The sequence below is a fragment of the Cherax quadricarinatus genome, chromosome 4 (genome assembly GCF_038502225.1).
Source record: "Cherax quadricarinatus isolate ZL_2023a chromosome 4, ASM3850222v1, whole genome shotgun sequence".
NCBI classification, from domain to species: Eukaryota; Metazoa; Arthropoda; class Malacostraca; order Decapoda; family Parastacidae; genus Cherax; species Cherax quadricarinatus.
The window spans coordinates 14,022,424-14,042,790 of NC_091295.1; the positions used below are offsets into that span (position 1 = coordinate 14,022,424).

At 38.3% G+C, this 20,367-nt stretch overlaps 1 protein-coding gene across 3 annotated transcripts in view; it reads left to right on the forward strand.

The window, feature by feature from the left end:
• LOC128684200 (galactokinase) overlaps positions 1–20,367 on the forward strand; it is a 98,340-nt gene that overhangs the window by 18,794 nt on the left and 59,179 nt on the right. For all 3 annotated transcript variants that reach the window (XM_070094634.1, XM_070094630.1, XM_053770357.2), the window contains exons 4-5: positions 2,280–2,409; positions 19,792–19,917. In XM_070094634.1, the coding sequence (XP_069950735.1) occupies positions 2,280–2,409; positions 19,792–19,917 (256 nt within the window). The remainder of the gene's footprint in view (positions 1–2,279; positions 2,410–19,791; positions 19,918–20,367) is intronic.

The window sequence follows — 20,367 nt, forward strand, 5'->3', positions numbered from 1 at the left end:
ATATTCTTTCACTAGTGCACTGATATTATTTATACCATTTTTACAATAATGCAGTAGTCTGCATAACACTAAATCTATTTTTTGTATGAATAAAAAATCAAAATAGAAAGCAATAGTAATATAAGAGGGGCCTAGAGATGTGACTATTGAACAGAGGATATGTTATTTTAGTGCCAAGAATGTCTACATTGTTTATTCTGGACCTCATTTTGAAATTGGCATCTTTTTTAATTTGTGCGAAATTGGCCAAACTGCCAATTTCTGACCATTTTATTGGGTAGTTCAAATTGGTAAATGGGTGGTTTCTTGTACTCATTTGATAGAAAAAATGGAGTTCTAAAGAAATAGCTATGAGTTTGGTCAACGGGAACAACAGAATTGGCTAGAAATACGGCTCAAAGTCGGCGAAATCGCCGATGCGTATATGTCGCCGAGACCCTACAAGTAAGTAAAGTAAGTACCCTATAAGTAAGTTAAGTAATTACCCTACAAGTAAGTTAAGTAAGTACCCTACAAGTAAGTAAAGTAAATACCCTACAAGTAAGTTAAATAAGTACCCTACAAGTAAGATACGTAAGTACTTTACAACCAAATACCAAATTAATCGGGGCCAGAGGTGTTCTGAATTTATAATCCATCTGACCTAAGTGACCAGAAGAAACAGAAAAATATCAGGGAAATTTCTAAGACAAAACATTACAGAACAAATATACTTAATGTGGTTAAGGTTACTGTTGTCTGTATAACTTTACCTAACACACCTTATGACTTTACCTCATAATCTTATCTCATTATGTAACAAATGTGCGATGCTGCATTTAATACATGTGTTAAATAGAAGTTGGTTAAGTACAGTACACTGGAGCCTCGGTACTCGAACTTAATTCATTCCAGAAGGTTGTTCCAGTGCTGATCCGTTCAAGCATCGAACGAATTCTTCCCATCTAATTTTCTTTTTGGTTGGCTGTTATCACTAATCTTCATAGGCCCCATGGTGACTTATTTATAGAAATAATATAAAAAAATTGTGAAGAAACGCAAAATAGTCTTGTTTGTTTGATCAAGTGCTGAGCTTTGTTCAAGTAGGGAGCTGTTTGAGTACTGAGGGTCCACTGTATACCCATGTCAAGCTCATATTGATACTCAGCAGGAATTACGTACCTTACCGAGAACACATACATACAGTAAATCATAGTTTAAGTAAGGTTACGAAATTAAATATAGTAGGGTGCTGCTTTGAGAGTGCATGAGTTACACTGACCTGCTCTTACAGATTAGGTTCAAAAGATATGTATAGTTTCCCAGGACTGAAATATTTTTTCTCATATGTCTTAATGTTTGCTTACATGTCTTTTTAAACTGATTCCTGGTATGTATTTTTCACAAGCCAAAATTATGATTTCCTAATTTAATAGAAAATATTCAAGGTGTTGATTAAAGTCATGACTTAATAACCAATATATTTTTTTAATATTCTGGCTTGTTATCTTTATAGTATTGTACAGCAGCATGCCTTTTTCTTAAAACAGCTGAATTTTGTATGCATACCTGATTTTATTTCACATAAGATTTTCACTGGGATGAAATCTGCTTCTTAGTGTTTTTCTTAAATCAGAAAGTTTCTCGTACTGTTGACTGTTTTAAGAATGTTATGTATGCTTTCACCGTTCCCTAATATTAACTCCCCCGCACTTGTTAGTGGCTCATAATAATAAGTGCATCAGTTCTGCTCACCTTTTCACAATAATAACTTTTGATGCAGGTGTTTGTGATTTTGGTGTAGTAGTAACTATGCTAGTTCCACTTTCCCTTTCCTGATATTACCTTGCCCTGCAGGAGGTGCCATTGACTTTGGCACAATAGTAACTTCATCAGTTTCACTCAATATTTCCTAATACAATGGAACCCCGAGTTTCGAACTTTATTCATTTCAGAATCCTGTTCAAGTGCCGTTACAGAACTAATTTTTTCCCATAAGGAATAATGTAAATTAGATTAGTCCATTTCAGACCCCCCAAAAATACACGTACAAAAGCACTTACAATAATACACTTACATAATTGGTTGAGTTGATAGCAGTTCGAAACCTGGGGTTCCACTGTACTAACTTACCCTGCAGGAGGTATTAGTGACTTTGGCACAGTAGCACGTATGGTAATTCCACTTAACCTGCAGGGGGTGTTAGTGACTGATGTAATAGTACTTACATCAGTTCCTCTCCTGCAGTTGTTAGTGGGTTTGATGCAGTAGTAGTTACATCAGTTCCACTCACCCTGCAGGAGTTGTTAGTGGCTTTGATGCAGTAGTAGTTACATCAGTTCCACTTGGAGGTGGACTCTCCAGTAGTGCTTCACTTGAGGTAGCCACTTACACATTCCTTGAGGCAATCACTGCAACTAAGGTCTCAAGGTATGTATCACTATAGTATATCGAAGTGTCCAGCTATGTTAAGCACTTATAACAGCAATGGTGTTAAAAACTGTGTATCAAGGGAAAGATCCTGTGTTTGTAGGTTTGCATTTTTATTTGTCTGTTAATCACAGAAATTGCTTATACAGTAGGGCAGGTTAGGTTCCAGGCTACCGCCGTAAAGCGGAAATCGCCGTGAAGTGGAACACCCTTTTTTTCCACTTATAAATGCATATAAATACTAGATAACAAGTCTACACTAAACAGAAACCTGTAATTGTTTTACATGATGGTAGGATTGCTGGTGTCTTTTTTCTGTCTCATAAACATGCAAGATTTCAGGTACGTCTTGATAATTCTTCTTACACTTAGGTCACTCTACATATACATGTACAAGCATATATATATATATATATATATATATATATATATATATATATATATATATATATATATATATATATATATATATATATATATATATATATATATACATACATACATACATACATACATACATACATACATACAGTGGACCCCCGGTTAACGATATTTTTTCACTCCAGAAGTATGTTCAGGTGCCAGTACTGACCGAATTTGTTCCCATAAGAAATATTGTGAAGTAGATTAGTCTATTTCAGACCCTGAAACATACACGTACAAATGCACTTACATAAATACACTTACATAATTGGTCACATTTGGAGGTAATCGTTATGCGGGGGTCCACTGTATATATATATATATATATATATATATATACATGTATATACACATCCCTCTGGGTTTTCTTCCATTTTCTTACTAGTTCTTGTTCTTGTTTATTTCCTGTTATCTCCATGGAGAAGTGGAACAGAATTCTTCCTCCGTAAGTCATGCATGTTGTAAGAGGCGACTAAAATGCCGGGAGCAAGGGGCTAGGAACCTCTTCTCCTGTATAAATTACTAAATTTAAAGAGAAACTTTTTTTTTTCTTTATGGGCCACCCAGCCTTGGTGGGATATGGCTGGTTTGTTGAAAGAAAGAAGTTTACACTAACACATTAAGTTAGCAATAGAACTAGGCATTAAAAAATAATAAAAAAGTAAAATACACATACCATATGGCCATGCTTTACGGCGTTCCACTAATACGGTCATTTCGAATTATGGCCAAAACTCTCTATATGGCTCCCCCCCACCTGACTTTCTAATACGGTCACCATGCCCCACCCGGTTTGTTTACATTCTCCGTGAGATCGGTATTTATTTATTTATTTATTTATTTATTTGAACATGATACAGAGAAGTACATGGAATACAATTTTTAAAGTGCAGCATGCCAAAGCCCCTTGTATGCAGAGCATTATAGGCAGGCTTAAAATTAACTTAAGATTAACTAAGCAATGATATATTCAGTGGTACAAAAATTATTGTAAAACAGATAACAATTTAGTACAAATGAGTATTACAAAGACAGGTCATATGGTCATTTACTGTGTTGCTGTGTAATCAGTAGTATGGAGTATTCTGTTAGGTAATGAAGTTAAATAGTAACAAAGTTTGATTGGGTCACAGGTTGACATTTATGAGATACAATAATGAGATACATATATGAGATACAATTTATGAGATACAATTATTCAATATTTATTTAGTTGCGGGTAAGTAAGTGATTTCTGAGAAGAGACTTGAATTTATAAACAGACAGTGTTTCTTTTATATTCACAGGTAATGAATTCCAGATTTTAGGGCCTTTTATGTGCATTGAGTTTTTGCATAGCGTGAGATGGACACGAGGAACATCAAAGAGTGATCTGTCTTGTGTTATGGTCATGTGTTCTGTTGAGGTTGGTAAGGAGATGTTTGAGGGGAGGGTTTATGTCAGAGTTAAGTGTTCTATGTATGTAGTAGGTGCAGTAATAAGTATGGATGTTTTGTATTGTGCGTAGGTTTAGAGTTTTGAATATTGGTGGAGTGTGTATGCACTAAGTCTCTCCATTATGTCTGGAAACTCCAAAATTTCAAGTGTTTAAAATTATTTCATATTTTATATATACAGGTACCATCCAACTTACGACCAACCGGTCGTAAGTCAAAATGGACGTAAGTCGAACCTTTGAAAATTGCCGACATACTGGGTAGGGCATAATGTCAAACCTTTCCTATATAAACTACCTACATAATACTGTAATGTAATGTACAATCATTATTTCATTCTTTTTACCATAATTTACTTCTATTGTTGTATTTTAATTATTTATGTACTGTATATAATGTATACATGGTAGTGATATGTATTGTAAATTTTACATCGCATATGTTACTATTATCTTTATGTATTGTCGACACAGTGGAATGGGAGAATACCACTGGTAGTGTCATCCTGCCAGAATGTTGTGTAACCTATACCCTAAGTAAAGAGAAACAACTCTGGAACATGTGTAATACGTATCCAGCTGGCTGGCTGGGTGGCCGGGTCTGTGGTTGGCCGGGTGGGTGGCTGGCTGGGTGGATGGGTGGGTGGGTGGCTGGATGGGTGGGTGGCTGGATGAGTGGGTGGGTGGCTGGGTAGTTGGCTTACTGGCTGACCGAATGTGGCTGTCTCTTTGTATCTCTCTCTCTCTCTCACTGGTACACGTAAGTCAAGTTATCATACATAGTATAAATTACCTAGGATAACCCAAAAAATCCAGACAAAGTGCTATACAGTGGATCTGTGCTCCAGTGCCCTAAATTAATAATAATATTAATAATCATTATTATTACAATAATACATATATACTAATATTATTATTATTAAGGTATAATATAATAATCGTGTCCACTCATTACTTACCTTAAAATATCTGTAGTTTTAATGTAGAGTGAGAGGTGAGTGGACAAGATTAGATTAGATTTTGCCACCGAAGTGGCTAGTTTATTGTGCACCCCATATCCATCCTGTGGACGGTAGCGCGAGAGCATATGGATACACAAAAGGCCTAGGAACTAGGCCCCAAAGGGTTAACAGGAATACATATGGATTTATATCTAGATATCTATAGTTCACTTATCTGTTACAAGCAAATTTAGGAAATTTGCTTAGTATATCTGGTATCTTATTTTCATTAATAAGATATCTTGACATGTCACATAGGTTATTATACTGTCTGTCTCTGTATTCCTCAATAAGTGGACAATTAAGCACATAGTGTTCAAGAGAGTGACCATATGCCTGATCACATAATTTACATTTAGTTTGATCATCATCTGTGTGTCTCCCAAACTGCCAGAAGTACTTGTAACCAAGCCTAAGCCTGGCTACTACAACATCAGTCAGTCTGTTCACATTGCAAGTTGCTCCATAAACATACTTATCTACGTTCATGTTATCATAGTGGGTTATAGATCTACTCAGGCTTCTAACTGCATTCCTATAACAATCATTTTCATTATTTACTTCTCTCCTAATATTATTCCTAATGCTAGACACAGTTATACCAAAGTTATATTCTACATTCTCCTTCTCGATACTCTTCTTGGCTAACATATCAACTTTATCATGAAGGAGTAATCCAATGTGTGATGGGATCCATAACAATTGTACATTAATTCCTTTGTCCCTAATTTTTGAGTATCTATACCTGGCTTCCCCAATGAGCATGTTGTTGGAGTCATTATATGAGCCAAGAGCCTTCAATGATGACATAGAATCAGTAATGATGATAGAGTCAAGCTCAGTGTCATAGGTTAGCTTTAGCGCCATTAGGATTGCAAACAATTCAGTTTGCAGTGTAGACGCCCAGTTGTTAATTCTTATGCCTAACTCAACAAATTTATTATCGTTCTTAACTAGGGAGGTGGCAACAAGAGCAGATGCAGCCCTGCCAGAAGACTCCTGTTTAGATCCATCAGTGTATATAACTTGTGATAACTTGTTACTACCAGCTAGGTGAGAAATTTCTTCTTGAGCAGTTGCTCTAACAAGAGATTTAAGGAAGGGATTACTAGCAATGAGCTTCTTGGGAGGGACTTGTAGGTATGTGATATTAAATGAACACATTTCCATGGAGGGGTGAAATGCTCTTGTTGCCTACAGTGATACAGTTCATGCAGGTTATAAAACTTAATGCAATTGCACGTTTTCACAATCCATTTAGATCTGTGTGTATTTACCTCTAGACACTTGGTAAGATTCACTGTGACAGTGTCTGGTTCGTTTCTCAACATTCTAATACCGAGTACAGTGTTAATTTCAACAATCCTATCACGGATACTAGAAATACCAAGCTCCTAAACAAAGATTAAATGAATAAATGAGAGAGAGAATGAGAATGTAGAATGTTCACGAGTTATGTAAACAAACATTGTTGTTGTTGTTGTTGTTACCAGCCCGGACATGAATGATTCCTGTTCACTGTTAAGCCAACCAGAAAAAATCTCATATTTGTTAATTTATGTGTTATGTAGCATGTTTATTATATAATTTTGAAAAAAAAATCATGGATTAAGCAAAATGTATATATTAACGTTTTATACTCATTTAATGCGCCTCAGTGATTATTATTATTATCATTATTAATATGGCATCTTCAAGACCAAGTACACTCTTAATGAGTGGCTCTGAGACAGACAAGTAGACAAAGACAGACACACAGGTAGACAGAAAGACAGACACACAGGTAGACAGACAGACACACAGGTAGACACAGACAGACAGGTAGACAAAGACAGACACAGGTAGACAAAGACACAGGTAGACAAAGACACAGGTAGACAACGACAGACAGGTAGACAGAAAGACACAGGTAGACAGAAAGACAGACACACAGGTAGACAGACACACAGGTAGACAGAAAGACAGACACACAGGTAGACAGAAAGACAGACACACTAGTAGACAGACAGATAAACAGACACACAGATACAGACAGATATACAGGCAGACAGATACAGACAGGTTTATGTGCAAAAGTGAAAACAAATAGAGAGTTCGAGAGTAAGAGCCTTTCTTGCCACAATCTCCAGTGCAAGATTCAGACTTCATCTTAGGGGCCATGTTGAAATTTACTGTCCAGTTAGTACAGTTAATACAGTATGATGCTGCTGATAGATGTCGAGCAGGTCGTAAGTCGGATGGTAGGTGTGTATATATATATATATATATATATATATATATATATATACAGTGGACCCCCGCATAGCGAACGCCTTGCATAGCGAACAATCCGCATAGCGGACGCTTTGTTCGCTAAAATTTTGCCCCGCATAGTGGACAAAAACCCGCTCTGCGGCCTTCGTCCGAGACGCGTCCAATGTGCGCCCTCAGCCAGCCTCACATGTGCCGCCTGTGCCATTGTTTACCAGCCAGCCTCCGCGGTAACATTCAAGCATACACTCGGAATATTTCGTATTATTACAGTGTTTTCGGTGGTGTTTCTGGAAAATAAGTGACCATGGGCCCCAAGAAAGCTTCTAGTTCCAACCCTACAGCAATAAGGGTTAGGATTCCTATTGAAATAAAGAAAGAGATCATTGATAAGTATGAAAGTGGAGTACGTATCACCGACCTGGTCAGGTTGTACAAGAAACCAAAATCAACCATCTCTTCTATTGTGGGCAAGAAAACGGCAATCAAGGAAGCTGTTGTTGCCAAAGGTTTAACTGTGTTTTCGAAACAAAGATCGCAAGTGATGGAAGATGTTGAGAGACTCTTATTGGTGTGGATAAATGAAAAACAGCTAGCAGGAGATAGCGTCTCTCAAGCGATCATATGTGAAAAGGCTAGGAAGTTGCATGACGATTTAATTAAAAAAATGCCTGCAACTAGTGATGATGTGAGTGAATTTAAGGCCAGCAAAGGTTGGTTTGAGAGATTTAAGAAGCGTAGTGGCATCCATAGTGTGATACGGCATGGTGAGGCTGCCAGTTCGGACCACAAAGCGGCTGAAAAATATGTGCATGAATTCAAGGAGTACATAGAAACTGAAGGACTGAAACCTGAACAAGTGTTTAATTGTGATGAAACAGGCCTGTTCTGGAAGAAAATGCCAAGCAGGACCTACATTACTCAGGAGGAAAAGGCACTCCCAGGACATAAGCCTATGAAAGACAGGCTTACTTTGTTGATGTGTGCCAATGCTAGTGGTGATTGCAAAGTTAAGCCTTTATTAGTGTATCACTCTGAAACTCCCAGAGCGTTCAGGCAAAAGAATGTCCTCAAGGATAATTTGTGTGTGCTGTGGAGGGCAAACAGTAAGGCATGGGTCACTAGGGAATTTTTCTATAACTGGTTACACCATGCATTTGCCCCCAATGTGAAAGATTACCTAACTGAAAAGAAATTAGACCTTAAGTGCCTCCTGGTGTTAGACAATGCCCCTGGTCATCCTACAGACGTGGCAGAGCGACTTTATGGGGACATGAGCTTCATTAAGGTGAAGTTTTTGCCTCCTAATACCACTCCTCTCCTGCAGCCCATGGACCAGCAGGTCATTTCCAACTTCAAGAAACTGTACACAAAAGCTCTGTTTCAAAAGTGCTTTGAAGTGACCACAGACACTCGATTGACTCTAAAAGAGTTTTGGAAGGATCACTTTAATATCCTCAATTGTGTAAACCTTATAGGTAAGGCTTGGGAGGGAGTGACTAAGAGAACCTTGAACTCTGCTTGGAAGAAACTGTGGCCAGAATGTGTAGACAAAAGGGATTTTGAAGGGTTTGAGGCTAACCCTGAGATGATTATGCCAGTTGAGGAATCAATTGTGGAATTGGGGAAGTCCTTGGGGTTGGAGGTTAGTGGGGAGGATGTGGAAGAGTTGGTGGAGGAGGACAATGAAGAACTAACCACTGATGAGCTGATAGATCAACTTCAAGAGCAAGAGGCCAGACCTGGGGAATCTGGTTCAAAGGAGGGGAGAGAGAAATTGAAGGAATTGCCTACTTCAAAGATTAAGGAAATGTGTGCAAAATGGCTTGAAGTGCAAACCTTTTTTGATGAAAGTCACCCTCACACAGCTATTGCAAGCCGTGCTGGTGACTGTTACAATGACACTGTTGTGAACCACTTTAGACAAATCATAAAGGAACGAGAGGTACAGGCCACTATGGACAGATATGTTGTGCGAAAGAAGTCCAGTGACTCTGAAGCTGGTCCTAGTGGCATTAAAAGAAGAAGGGAAGTAACCCCAGAAAAGGACTTGCTACCTCAAGTCCTAATGGAAGGGGATTCCCCTTCTAAACACTAACACTCTCTCTCCCCTCCTCCCATCCCATCAATCATCACCAGATCTTCAATAAAAGTAAGTGTCATGTAATTGTGCATGCCTTTTTCAGTTTGTGTGTACTAAAATTAACATTTTTTTGTGGTAAAAAAAATTTTTTTTCATACTTTTGGGTGTCTTGCACGGATTAATTTTATTTCCATTATTTCTTATGGGGAAAATTCATTCGCATAGCGAACATTTCGCATAACAGCCAGCCCTCTTGCACGGATTAAGTTCGCTATGCGGGGGTCCACTGTATATATAAATATATGAGTGTAAAACTGAAGCCTGTAATTGTTTTACATGATGGTAGGATTGCTGGTGTCCTTTTTTCTGTCTCATGAACATGCAAAATTTCAGGTACGTCTTGCTACTTCTACTTACACTCAGGTCACACTACACATACATGTACAAGCGTATATATACATACCCCTCTGGGTTTTCTTCGATTTTCTTTCTAGTTCTTGTTCTTGTTTATTTCCTCTTATCTCCATGGGGAAGTGGAACAGAATTCTTCCTCCGTAAGCCATGCGTGTTGTAAGAGGCGACTAAAATGCCGGGAGCAAGGGGCTAGTAACCCCTTCTCCTGTATATATTACTAAATTTGAAAGGAGAAACTTTGGTTTATTCTTTTGGGCCACCCTGCCTCGGTGGGATACGGCCGGTGTGTTGAAAGAAATATATATATATATATATATATATATATATATATATATATATATATATATATATATATGAGTGTAAAACTGAAGCCTGTAATTGTTTTACACGATGGTAGGATTGCTGGTGTCTTTTTTTTTTCTGTCTCATACACATGCAAGATTTCGGGTATGTCTTGCTACTTCTACTTACACTTAGGTCACACTACACATACAAGCATATATATACACACCCCTTTGGGTTTTCTTCTATTTTCTTTCTAGTTCTTGTTCTTGTTTATTTCCTTTTTACCTCCATGGGGAAGTGGAACAGAATTCTTCCTCCGTAAGCCATGCGTGTTGTAAGAGGCGACTAAAATGCCAGGAGCAAGGGGCTAGTAACCCCTTCTCCTTTATATATTACTAAATGTAAAACGAGAAACTTTCGTTTTTCCTTTTGGGCCACCCTGCCTCGGTGGGATACAGCCAGTGTGTTGAAAGAAAGAAATATATATATATTCCTTTGTATAAAGGCAAAGGGGATAAAAGAGAGTGCAAAAATTATAGGGGGATAAATCTGCTGAGTATACCTGGTAAAGTGTATGGCAGAGTTATTGAAAGAATTAAGAGTAAGACTGAGAATAGGATAGCAGATGAACAAGGAGGCTTTAGGAAAGGTAGGGGGTGTGTGGACCAGGTGTTTACAGTGAAACATATAAGTGAACAGTATTTGGATAAGGCTAAAGAGGTCTTTGTGGCATTTATGGATTCGGAAAAGGCGTATGACAGGGTGGATAGGGGGGCAATGTGGCAGATGTTGCAAGTGTATGGTGTAGGAGGTAGGTTACTGAAAGCAGTGAAGAGTTTTTACGAGGATAGTGAGGCTCAAGTTAGAGTATGTATGAAAGAGGGAAATTATTTCCCAGTAAAAGTAGGCCTTAGACAAGGATGTGTGATGTCACCGTGGTTGTTTAATATATTTATAGATGGGGTTGTAAGAGAAGTAAATGCGAGGGTCTTGGCAAGAGGCGTGGAGTTAAAAGATAAAGAATCACACACAAAGTGGGAGTTGTCACAGCTGCTCTTTGCTGATGACACTGTGCTCTTGGGAGATTCTGAAGAGAAGTTGCAGAGATTGGTGGATGAATTTGGTAGGGTGTGCAAAAGAAGAAAATTAAAGGTGAATACAGGAAAGAGTAAGGTTATGAGGATAACAAAAAGATTAGGTGATGAAAGATTGAATATCAGATTGGAGGGAGAGAGTATGGAGGAGGTGAAAGTATTCAGATATTTGGGAGTGGACGTGTCAGCGGATGGGTCTATGAAAGATGAGGTGAATCATAGAATTGATGAGGGGAAAAGAGTGAGTGGTGCACTTAGGAGTCTGTGGAGACAAAGAACTTTGTCCTTGGAGGCAAAGAGGGGAATGTATGAGAGTATAGTTTTACCAACGCTCTTATATGGGTGTGAAGCATTGGTGATGAATGTTGCAGCGAGGAGAAGGCTGGAGGCAGTGGAGATGTCATGTCTGAGGGCAATGTGTGGTGTGAATATAATGCAGAGAATTCGTAGTTTGGAAGTTAGGAGGAGGTGTGGGATTACCAAAACTGTTGTCCAGAGGGCTGAGGAAGGGTTGTTGAGGTGGTTCGGACATGTAGAGAGAATGGAGCGAAACAGAATGACTTCAAGAGTGTATCAGTCTGTAGTGGAAGGAAGGCGGGGTAGGGGTCGGCCTAGGAAAGGTTGGAGAGAGGGGGTAAAGGAGGTTTTGTGTGCGAGGGGCTTGGACTTCCAGCAGGCATGCGTGAGCGTGTTTGATAGGAGTGAATGGAAACAAATGGTTTTTAATACTTGACGTGCTGTTGGAGTGTGAGCAAAGTAACATTTATGAAGGGGTTCAGGGAAACCGGCAGGCCGGACTTGAGTTCTGGAGATGGGAAGTACAGTGCCTGCATTCTGAAGGAGGGGTGTTAATGTTGCAGTTTAAAAACTGTAGTGTAAAGCACCCTTCTGGCAAGACAGTGATGGAGTGATTGATGGTGAAAGTTTTTCTTTTTCGGGCCACCCTGCCTTGGTGGGAATCGGCCAGTGTGATAATAAAAATAATAAAATATATATATATATATATATATATATATATATATATATATATATATATATATATATATATATATATATATATATATATATATATATATATATATATATATATTGGCAGTTTGGAGGGATATGTTGTGTATCTTTATACGTATATGCTTCTAAGCTGTTGTATTCTGGGCACCTCTGCAAAAGCAGTGATAATGTGTGAGTGTGGTGAAAGTGTTGAATGATGATGAAAGTATTTTCTTTTTGGGGATTTTCTTTCTTTTTTTGGGTCACCCTGCCTCGGTGGGAGACGGCCGACTTGTTGAAAAAAAAAAAAAAAAAATATATATATATATAGTATATATATATATATATATATATAGTATATATATATATATATATATATATATATATATATATATATATATATATATATATATATATATATATATATATATATATATATATATATATATATATATATATATATATATATATATATATATATATATATATATATATATATATATATATATATATATATATATATATATATATATATATTAGGTTGGTAGACAGCAACCACCCAGGGAGGTGCTACTGTCCTGCCAAGTGAGTGTAAAACGAAAGCCTGTAATTGTTTTACATGATGGTAGGATTGCTGGTGTATTTTGTCTGTCTCATAAATATGCAAGATTACAGGCATGTCTTGCTACTTCTACTTACACTTAGGTCACACTACACATACATGTACACATTTATTTATACACACTCATCTGAGTTTTCTTTGATTTTATCTTAATAGTTCTTGGTCTTATTACTTTTCCTTTTATATCCATGGGGACGTGGAATAAGAATCTTTCCTCCGTAAACCATGCATGTTGTAAAAGTCAACTAAAATGCCAGGAACAATGGGCTAGTAACCCCTTTTCCTGTAAAGATTACTAAAAAGAATAAGAAGAAGAAAATTGTCAAAGTGGGAAGTCTGAATGTGCGTGGATGTTGTGCAAATGATAAGAAAGAGTTGATTGTGGATGTTATGAATGAGAAGAAACTGGATGTCCTGGTTTTAAGTGAAACAAAACTGAAGGGGGTGGGAGAGTTTCAGTGGAGAGGAATAAATGGGATTAGGTCAGGGGTTTCAAATAGAGTTAGAGCTAAAGAAGGAGTAGCAATAATGTTGAAGGATAAGCTATGGCAGGAAAAGAGGGACTACAAATGTATAAATTCAAGGATTATGTGGAGTAAAATAAAGATTGGATGTGAAAAGTGGGTTATAGTAAGCGTGTATGCACGTGGAGAAGAGAGAAGTGTAGAGGAGAGAGAGAGATTCTGGGAAATGTTGAGTGAATGCATGGGGAGTTTTGAATCAAGTGTGAGAGTAATGGTGGTTGGGGATTTCAATGCTAAAGTAGGTAAAAATGTTATGGAGGGAGTAGTAGGTAAATTTGGGATGCCAGGGGTAAATGTAAATGGGGAGCCTTTAATTGAGCTATGTGTAGAAAGAAATTTGGTAATAAGTAATACATATTTTATGAAAAAGAGGATAAATAAATATATAAGGTATGATGTAGCACGTAATGAAAGTAGTTTGTTAGATTATGTATTGGTGGATAAAAGGTTGATGGGTAGGCTTCAGGATGTACATGTTTATAGAGGGGCAACTGATATATCGGGTCATTATTTAGTTGTAGCTACAGTTAGAGTAAGAGGTAGATGGGAAAAGAGGAAGGTGGCAACAACAAGTAAGAGGGAGGTGAAAGTGTATAAACTAAGGGAGGAGGAAGTTCGGGCGAGACATAAGCGACTATTGGCAGAAAGGTGGGCTAGTGCAAAGATGAGTAGTGGGGGGGTTGAAGAGGGTTGGAATAGTTTTAAAAATGCAGTATTAGAATGTGGGGCAGAAGTTTGTGGTTATAGGAGGGTGGGGGCAGGAGGAAAGAGGAGTGATTGGTGGAATGATGAAGTAAAGGGTGTGATAAAAGAGAAAAAGGTAGCTTACGAGAGGTTTTTACAAAGCAGAAGTGTTACAAGAAGAGCAGAGTATATGGAGAGTAAAAGAAAGGTGAAGAGAGTGGTGAGAGAGTGCAAAAGGAGAGCAGATGATAGAGTGGGAGAGACACTGTCAAGAAATTTTAATGAAAATAAAAAAAATTTTTGGAGTGAGTTAAACAAGTTAAGAAAGCCTGGGGAAAGTATGGTTTTGTCAGTTAAAAACAGAGTAGGGGAGTTAGTAGATGGGGAGAGGGAGGTATTAGGTAGATGGCGAGAATATTTTGAGGAACTTTTAAATGTTGAGGAAAAAAGGGAGGCGGTAATTTCATGCACTGGCCAGGGAGGTATACCATCTTTTAGGAGTGAAGAAGAGCAGAATGTAAGTGTGGTGGAGGTACGTGAGGCATTACGTAGAATGAAAGGGGGTATGTCAGTGGAACGCCTTCCATCTGAACAAAAGAAACTAATGGAAAAATAAATAAATAAAGAAACGACTAGGAAAAATAAGAATAATGATTTTTGAGGATTTTACTTAAAATTTAAATATAATAAAAAGAAATGGCCTTCAGTTCTTGTAGTTGGGCAGGAGTAGGTAAGGCCCTGGATAGATCTTCTGATATTATTGATGTAGGTTATCTTGGGCGGATGGTGATAGTCCGATGTTTTGGAATCTCCTACCACTTGGATGGAGCACCACAAGTAGAACAGGTAAGGGCCAGTAGTAGTTCAATAATTTTAATAAGTCTCATTAACACATGTCTTGCTCCTTTATCTAGCGTCTATCCTGGATGACCACGCCAGGAACAGAGCTGGTAATAAGAAAAATAAACTGGTTACCAATTGGTCATGATAATATAACATTTAAGAATAGAAAAGAATGATAAATGCCAAAATCATTACTGGTAACCAGCAAACAAAAGAAAGGAACAAACAGTAATACTCCTGGTAGATCACCCTACCTGATTAGGAGAAGAGTGGAGGTGAAGTGACTCTCCAAACTTCAACCCACACCAGGTAAGGTCAATATTACCAGGAGTAGAAATTTGAACAAATCAGACACCAAGAACTAGTTTCGCCCCAGCCCGGCAGAGGGGGGGGGGGTGCGCGACGTAACTCGCTAATGGTTCCTGGTTGCCTGAACAACCTTAACCCCCTCTTACGCCTACTTTTCCCTCACAGGGTAAAGCAGCTGGAACTGATGGGATCATGACAGAAATGTTAAAAGCAGGGGGGGATATAGTGTTGGAGTGGTTGGTACTTTTGTTTAATAAATGTATGAAAGAGGGGAAGGTACCTAGGGATTGGCAGAGAGCATGTATAGTCCCTTTATATGAAGGGAAAGGGGACAAAAGAGATTGTAAAAATTATAAAGGAATAAGTTTACTGAGTATACCAGGAAAAGTATACGGTAGGGTTATAACTGAAAGAATTAGAGGTAAGACAGAATGTAGGATTGCGGATGAGCAGGGAGGCTTCAGAGTGGGTAGGGGATGTGTAGATCAAGTGTTTACATTGAAGCATATATGTGAACAGTATTTAGATAAAGGTAGGGAAGTTTTTATTGCATTTATGGATTTAGAAAAGGCAAATGATAGAGTGGATAGAGGAGCAATGTGGCAGATGTTGCAAGTATATGGAATAGGTGGTAAGTTACTAAATGCTGTAAAGAGCTTTTATGAGGATAGTGAGGCTCAGGTTAGGGTGTGTAGAAGAGAGGGAGAATATTTCCCGGTAAAAGTAGGTCTTAGACAGGGATGTGTAATGTCACCATGGTTGTTTAATATATTTATAGATGGGGTTGTAAAGGAAGTAAATGCTAGGGTGTTCGGGAGAGGGGTGGGATTAAATTATGGGGAATCAAATTCAAAATGGGAATTGACACAGTTACTTTTTGCTGATGATACTGTGCTTATGGGAGATTCTAAAGAAAAACTGGCAAAGGTTAGTGGATGAGTTTGAGAATGTGTGTAAAGGTTGAAAGTTGAAAGTAAACATAGAAAAGAGTAAGGTGATGAGGGTATCAAATGATTTAGATAAAGAAAAATTGGATATCAAATTGGGGAGGAGGAGTATGGAAGAAGTGAATGCTTTCAGATACTTGGGAGTTGACGTGTCGGCGGATGGATTTATGAAGGATGAGGTTAATCATAGAATTGATGAGGGAAAAAAGGTGAGTGGTGCGTTGAGGTATATGTGGAGTCAAAAAACGTTATCTATGGAGGCAAAGAAGGGAATGTATGAAAGTATAGTAGTACCAACACTCTTATATGGATGTGAAGCTTGGGTGGTAAATGCAGCAGCGAGGAGACGGTTGGAGGCAGTGGAGATGTCCTGTCTAAGGGCAATGTGTGGTGTAAATATTATGCAGAAAATTCGGAGTGTGGAAATTAGGAGAAGGTGTGGAGTTAATAAAAGCATTAGTCAGAGGGCAGAAGAGGGGTTGTTGAGGTGGTTTGGTCATTTAGAGAGAATGGATCAAAGTAGAATGACATGGAAAGCATATAAATCTATAGGGGAAGGAAAGAGGGGTAGGGGTCGTCCTCGAAAGGGTTGGAAAGAGGGGGTAAAGGAGGTTTTGTGGGTGAGGGGCTTGGACTTCCAGCAAGCGTGCATGAGCGTGTTAGATAGGAGTGAATGGAGACGAATGATACTTGGGACCTGACGATCTGTTGGAGTGTGAGCAGGGTAATATTTAGTGAAGGGATTCAGGGAAACCGGTTATTTTCATATAGTCGGACTTGAGTCCTGGAAATGGGAAGTACAATGCCTGCACTTTAAAGGAGGGGTTTGGGATATTGGCAGTTTGGAGGGATATGTTGTGTATCTCTATACGTATATGCTTCTAAACTGTTGTATTCTGAGCACCTCTGCAAAAGCAGTGATAATGTGTGAGTGTGGTAAAAGTGTTGAATGATGATGAAAGTATTTTCTTTTTGGGGATTTTCTTTCCTTTTTTTTTGGGTCACCCTGCCTCGGTGGGAGACGACCGACTTGTTGAAAAAAAAAAAAAAAAAAAAAATCAGGGAAACCGGTTATTTTCATATAGTCGGACTTGAGTCCTGGAAATGGGAAGTACAATGCCTGCACTTTAAAGGAGGGGTTTGGGATATTGGCAGTTTGGAGGGATATGTTGTGTATCTTTATATGTGTATGCTTCTAGACTGTTGTATTCTGAGCACCTCTGCAAAAACAGTGATAATGTGCGAGTGTGGTGAAAGTGTTGAATGATGATGAAAGTTTTTTCTTTTTGGGGATTTTCTTTCTTTTTTGGGTCACCCTGCCTCGGTGGGAGACGGCCGACTTGTTGAAAAAAAAAAAAAATGTGTGTGTGTGTGTGTGTGTGTGTGTGTGTGTGTGTGTGGACCCCCGAGTTTCAGCAGCCTCGACTTTAGTGAAATTCGACCTTCGGCGAGTTTTTTTGGAAAAATTTGGCCTCGAGTTTCGTGAAAAGACTTGTGTTTCGGCGACCGTTCGGTACCTGTCTGCCCGTCACTGCACACACCAAGCCAGTCTCCCACGCCATTCACGCTCAGTGTGCCATTGTTTACCAACACGTGACCATCACCCCGTGGGTTCATACAATACATATCATAATCATTGTTTTTTGTGCTTGCAACTGCTAAATAAGTCATCATGGACCCAAGGAAAGCTAGTGCAAGCCCTTTGGTAAATAAAGTGAGGAACACGATCCAGAGGGATTTTGACAGGGATGTGGAAGAGTTGGTGGAGGACCACAGGGAAGAGCTAACCACTGACGAACTGCAATAGCTTCAATTGGAACAGCATCAGACTGCAGCCGAGGAACTTGCTTCAGAGGAGGAGGAAGAGGGAGTGGATGAGGTGCCTTCTTCAAAGATTAAGATTTGTGCAATGTGGAATGAGTTGCAAAGTTTTGTTGAAAAGTATCACCCTGACCAAGCTGAAACAAGCCATATCTGCAACATGTACAATGACTGTTGTGTCCCACTTCAGGGAAATCTTAAAGAAATGCCAGAAAAAGACCTCTCTGGACAGATATTTTGTGCGACAGGGGTCCAGTGACTCTCAAGTTGTTCCCAGTGGCATTAAAAGAAGAAGGGAAGTAACCCCAGATAAGGACTTGCTACCTAAAGTCCTAATGGAAGGAGATTCTCCTTCTAAACAATAGTGTACACCTTCCTCCTATCATCTCCCATCTTCCATCCCCCCCAGAAGTCTTCAGTAAAGGTAAGTGTAATGTTATTATTATTTTTTTAAATGCATGTACTTGATTTCTGATTGTTTTCATTATGTAAATCTTTATTTAATTTGAAAAAAAATATTTTATTTTAATATTTTTGGGTGTCTGGAACGGATTAATTTTATTTCCATTATTTCTTATGGGGAAAATGGTTTCGAGTTTCGTGAATTTCGACCTTCAGCGGGCTCTCTGGAATGGATTAATCATGAAACTCGGGGGTCCACTGTGTATATATATATATATATATATATATATATATATATATATATATATATATATATGTATATATATATATATATATATATATATATATATATTAGCAGTTTGGAGGGATATGTTGTTTATCTTTATACGTACAGTATATGCTTCTAAACTGTTGTGTTCTGAGCACCTCTGCAAAAGCAGTGATTATGTGTGAGTGAGGTGAAAGTGTTGAATGATGATGAAAGTATTTTCTTTTTGGGGATTTTCTTTCTTTTTGGGTCACCCTGCCTTGGTGGGAAACGGCCGACTTGTTAAAAAAAAAATATATATATATATACACACCCCTCTGAGTTTTCTTCTATTTTCTTACTGGTTCTTGTTCTTGCTTATTTCCTGTTATCTCCACGGGGAAATGGAACAGAATCCTTCCTCCGTAAGCCATGTTTGTTGTAAAAGGCGACTAAAATGCTGGGAGCAAGGGGCTAGTAACCCCTTCTCCTGTATAAATTACTAAATTTAAAAAGAGAAACTTTCGCTTTTCTTTTTGGGCCACCCTGCCTCGGTGGGATACGGCCAGTTTGTTGAAAGAAAGAAAGGTATACATAAGTATAATTATCAGAGTATATATAAAATATGAAATAACTTTTAAAAACACTTGAAATTTTGGAGTTTCCAGACATAATGGAGAGACTTAGTGCTTACAGATCTCACAGAGAATGTAAACAAACCGGGTGGGGCACAGTGACCGTATTAGAAAATCAGGTGGGGGAAACCGTATAGAGTTTTGGTCATAATTTGAAATGACTGTATTAGTGGAATGCCGTAAAGCGAAACACCGTAAAGCAAAATGCCATAAAGCAAAACGCCGTAAAGCAAACGCTGTAAAGTGGGGCTCTACTGTATATTGAAGAGTATATTGACTGGTTAGCTTGAGATATTTTTATTTTTTGCTTTATTCTCTAATTTGAAATGTTTTGAAAATTAAGTTTCTGAATGTGATTTATTATTTATTTCAGTTTGAAAGAAAAAGCTCTAGCCTGCCAGAAAGCTGAGCATGACTTTGCTGACATGCCTTGTGGGATCATGGACCAATTTATTTCAACCATGGGCAAAGAAGGAAATGCACTTCTTATTGACTGCAGGTAAGGTTATTAATTTTAAGTAGTGCTAATAATAAAATTTTGAAATAGTTAATGTAAATACAGTAGACCGTCATTTAGCACAAGTTTATTTGGCACGGTTTGGGTATAGTACGATTGAAGAATTGCGGCACAATTTTATGTAACGTCCTATGATGAATTTAACGTGGTTCAGTTTGCGGGAAGGAAAAAACTTCCCTTTTCCTCAAGCGTCCATTTTGTTGTGGTTCAACGGGGGAGACCTCCCGCCTTCCCCAGCCACCCCCCAGACACCACCCCATGATCCCAGCATTCGTACTTCATACGTGTCCAGTCCAACTTCTTTGCTACAAGCTTGTGATTGTGAATTGTGTTTTGATCTTTTAATTGCTATATCTTGTATCTGCCAAGCAATCATGACACCCAGTAGGCATACCAGTGTTGCTCAAAGTGGCAAGAAAAGGTGTAAGCATT